Below are 4,818 nucleotides of genomic sequence, written 5' to 3' on the forward strand. Positions count from 1 at the left end.
CTCCATTTTTGAGTATGCTCAGGCCTACAAGCTAAGGCCTATGCTGCCCTAGAAAAGATTTGCCAGTATAGCTGAACTGGCAGAGCTACACTGCCAAACAGTCCTAGTGTAGATGCACCGTATACCGGCAGAAGAGGGCTGTTGTCAGTGTAGCTTATACTGGTTCCCTGAACAAAATCAGCTATGCTGACATAAGGACTTTTTTGCCAGGATAACTGAATCTACACTAGGGCTTTTGCCAGTTTAGAAATGTTGTAAAAAATTCATTCCCCGAAGTGACTTTAGTTTCTAGTGTAGACCTGCCCTTAATCTTACATTTATTCCCAATGCCAAACAAGCTCCACTCTTATGACATATTCCCAGGAGCACAAGTAATCCCACTTTTAGGATAACTGAGGTAAGTCGGTACAAACAAACACGTCTAACTGATAGGGATCTGTACAATGAACAGCTGCCTTTTGGATTATACCTTTTGCTGGTTTATTTTATGCCAGTATGTGTCAGCTGTTAGTCAGGACGCGTTTAGAAAAGCGGGACTAAGGGCAAGCGCATCACAGTGAATGTGATTCCTGCACCAGTTTGTGGCCTTCATCTTCTCCTGTGCTGGGGCAGCTGTGTGCCACTCCAGTGGTGTGCACCTGCCCTAAAAAACTGGCTTCCCAGCAAGATCATTCTATCACTGGGGAATTGTTAAGTGGCCCATGGAAAGCCTCTTAGCAACTGGGAGCGCCGCCAGCTTTTTTGCCGCCCTAGGCAGCGGAAGGTCCCGCCCCTGACATGCCGCCCCCGACAGAGGCGGCGGAAGGTCCCGCCCCCGAAATACCGCCGCCGACTGGGTCAGCCGAAGATCCGGCCGCCGCGGCTGCCGCCCGCCAAATGTTAGCGCCATAACTAAAACTCTTTTAGAACATCTGTTGCTACTGCCTTGAAATTGCTGGGACTAAATATTATTTGTTCACTCCTTTGTATCTCTGAATTTTATTGCTACTTAATACTACTTTGGGCGGAAGTACAAAAATGATCATAGAACCTCTGAATACATTGAGTTTGGTCAGTTGAGGAGGCGCAGAGTCAGAAACAGTAGCGTAGTTGAGGGTAAATAGAATTTACCCACTTCTCTTTTGCAGAATATTGAGTTATTTTAGGTGTTTAGCCCCTTTTTTACCACTACACCACTGCTCAGAAATAATTCTAGTCATGTTCCCTCAAAAACCAGTATTAGAAAACATCTGTTACTAATTCATGATAGTCCTTTTGTTCCCATGGCTCTAGCAACGCTGGGCAAGTTTCTTGGATATGCAGACTGCAGTTTTCTAAAGTCCAAAGCTAAAATATTTCTGACTACTAACAATATGCCTGTCTGAAAACAAGTGCTCCACTGAACCACATCAGAACCCTGATGCCAGAATGCATCCTCTACTTACTGACTCATGGAGCTCATCTACACTCAACAGGTTTGCCCATGAGTTCAGTAGGAGAAATGATGCTATAAAGCAGTGGTTCTCAACCAGGGGTACACATACCCCTGGGGGTATGCAGAGGTCTTCCAGGGGATACATCAACTCATCTAGATATTTGCCTAGTTTTACAACAGGCCACATAAAAAGCACTAGTGACATCAGTCCAAACTAAAATTTCATACAGATACTCACTTGTTTATTCTGCTCTGTATGCGATACTGAACTGTAAGCACAATATTTATATTCCAAGTGATTTTATAATTATGTAGTAAAATGAGAAAATAAGCAATGTGTCAGTAACAGTGTGGCTGTGACCCTTGGATTTTTATGTTTGATTTTGTAAGCAAGTAGTTTTTAAGTGAGGTGAAACTCGTGGAATGCAGGACAAATCAGACTCCTGAAAGAGGAACAGTAGTCTTGAAAGGTTGAGAGCCACTGCTATAAAGAGCAGCCATCCCCACAGCCCCAACATGAATTCATCCCTTTCAGAACTGTGGAGACCAAACCCCATGGAGCACCCAGAGTGTGCATGGCATTGAACCAACAGAGTCCCCTATGTGCCTCAGACCAGGTCCAGTGTGTTCCACTTCCCTCTGCTCATTGAGCTTGCATTTGGCCATCATTGTGAGAAATGCCAACTTAACCCTAACTGGGTTACTTCCACCTGCTGCAAATATGCAGTTGAGCTCTACCTGAGTTTGGAAACTGGGTAGAGATACATAAGAATGGTCATACAGCATCAGACCAAAGGTCCATCTAGCCCAGTATCCTGTCTTCCAACAGTGGCCAATGCCAGGTGCTCCAGAGGGAATGAACAGAACAGGTAATCATCAAGTGATCCATCCCCTGTCACCCATTCCCATCCTGGCTAATAGCCATTGATGGACCGATCCTCCAGGAATTTATCTAGTTCTTTTTTTAAATCTTGATATTTTTATACCCTGACCTTTTCTGATGACAAAGATCGAGCCAAGTGCCAACAACTAAGAAACAGAACACATCTATTTTTTAAGCATATAGTTTAATGTAAAAATGATTGAATTCCAACATTCACAGGAATAAGAAAATTGCAACATGAGCCTCAACATTTTTCCATTCATTGAACAAAATAAATACAATAATTAACATAACAAAATCCTAACACACACAACAGCAGGAATGTGAAATATTCTATCTTCATAAGGAATTAGCATATAAGAAAAAATCCAGATGAATAAAAATCACTTAAATAAATAGGTTTTTTTTCCTACTCAAATATTAACTCTTTAAATAGAGAGCGAGATTTAAAGACATTGCTGTGCTATAGCACAATAAATAATGCTCCCCAAATGACAGCACTTTGGCTGCTTCATTTTGGAAAGCCACAAAATCCCAGTCAGTAGCTAGCCTCAGGCTGGCTATGACTCATGGTGCTGTTGATGCAACATACCAGTGCAGGGGAGGGGTAACTGTTGCCAGTTTACTGCTCTCACAGGGAAAGAGCAAGGCTTAGAATAAATACAGCTGTGCTGCAAGTGCATTGCACTCATAAAACCCTGTTCAGCTTAAGTGGTTTCCAAAGGGGCTTCATTTCCCTCAGCAAATCACTTTTCCCTATCCAGTGTTTTCACCTTCAGAAAGTGGCTTATCCCATGGACAACCAAAGATTAAATATCTTTCTTAAAATGATGCGCCTCAATAAATAAATACATAAATAGAAAATAGATACTGCTAGCTAGAGTCTGCCTGAAAACATGTTAACAGAAGGAGGTGGGCTGCTTGCAGATGGACTGGCATTTTCACAGAGATGTTTCCTTCAAGGGGAAACGTCAGTGATTTTTCTTCTTTGGCTTCTCTCAGCGTTTTGCCTCACCATTGGCTTGAGCTCTGTAAAGAGGGGGAGAAAAGGAATTGTTTAGAAACCTGTTCATGGAACAATTACCACTAGTTAGCACATGAGAACTCTTAGCCTGCTCTCAACCATATCAGTGAAACTTCATTAACTTTGACATAGTTACTCTTGGTTCACACCAAAGGAAAATCAGGTGGTGCGGGGGGGTGGGGGGGAGGACACCCTGGTTTTTCAGAAGCACTGAGCACCTGTGAGTCCAATTGTCTCCAGAAAGAGTTGCAGCTGCCCAGTATATGTGGCCATTATCAATGACTTCCCCAAGCTCACACAGGAAGTCTGGGGCACAGCAGGGAACAGGAAGAACCTAGTTCCATAATCTAACCACTAGGCCACCTTTAAGGTAGGATATGGTGATTATTTACTAGATTGAGAGAAACAAGTTTTGGGAAAAATTACTATGCCCTGATAAGAGGTAACTCCTACACAGTTTGTGCTAAGGAACCACCTAGTTATTCTTTTAAAATAATTTTTCATGAAATGGTTCTGAGAATGAATGACTCACTTGTCCAAAATTGCTTTAATGATGATCTTCACCCATTGAGCAGTGGGATCCAAACACACTTCTCTGCCGTCCTTAAGAGTAGCGCTGCAAAGAAGGAAAACAAAGGTCAGGCATCTATCGACTTGGTGGACTCTCATCAGGGTATGTTTCAACCTTTTAAAATACAGGCACGGCTGGTGTCAATTGACATAGTTCCATTGACTTCACTAGAGAGCTACACCAATTTCCACTAGCTGAGGATCTGGCCCTACATCATTTGTTTCCTTTAAAATGTTCCAGGTGTGACCAAAAAAAAAAAAAAAAAAAATCTCCCTCCCTCTATATATATGCATTCAAGTTTTTTTTAAACCTGGTATCTCTCTCTCTCTGTACATGTGTGTATATATATAAAATGTCTTTGTCTGCACTGGTATTGCTTTTTACATAAAGGGCTGAATCCTGCATTCCTCTGTCAGGGAAACCACTTATGTACTCAGTGGAGAATTTTCAGTGGGAGTTTTGCCTGCAGAAGGACTGGAGGAATTGGGTTGAAAGTTTGTATTGGGTATTAATAATTTTTCCTGCCCTTCCAATGCAGGTTCTAGCACTCTATAGATAATGCCCATTATTCCCCATGGGGATTTGTATTTCCACCCCAGAGATGCTGGATGCTATGAAAAGCAAAGTGCAATACCGAAAAGAACGTCTTTAGAAAGAATAAAAATCACTCTTAGGGAGTCTCCCTGGGTGGTGTGGGCCTGCTAGTGCTCCCCACCCCTTTGAAAACTCCTGGACCAGCACAATGCAAAGCCGTCTCCTCCTAGTTTAGCAGCAGGTAGAATTTTGCAAAACTACTTACATGATTTCAGTGTTCTGGCAGTGAGGTCCGCTCGGGGTCAGCTTAACGTCCCGAATGTTCCTGGGACGGATGAAGTTGGAATGCAAGGTGATGCACTGGCATCGGAGCTCATTCCCCATCCTTGCCA

The 4,818-nt window shown here is 42.8% G+C and overlaps 1 protein-coding gene across 1 annotated transcript; it reads right to left on the minus strand.

The window, feature by feature from the left end:
* Positions 1-2,552: 2,552 nt before the first annotated feature.
* Positions 2,553-4,813, minus strand: LOC113408027 (interleukin-8-like; the record flags this gene model as incomplete). The annotated part of the gene is made up of 3 exons (XM_026659686.2): positions 2,553-3,326; positions 3,854-3,937; positions 4,692-4,813. Coding segments are annotated over 3 exons (237 nt in total), but the record flags the coding sequence as incomplete, so codon positions are not given.
* Between the last annotated feature and the right edge of the window lie 5 nt (positions 4,814-4,818).

The sequence above is a fragment of the Terrapene carolina genome, unplaced genomic scaffold, assembly GCF_002925995.2.
Source record: "Terrapene carolina triunguis isolate 2854851 unplaced genomic scaffold, T_m_triunguis-2.0 Scaffold659, whole genome shotgun sequence".
Taxonomy (NCBI): domain Eukaryota; kingdom Metazoa; phylum Chordata; order Testudines; family Emydidae; genus Terrapene; species Terrapene triunguis.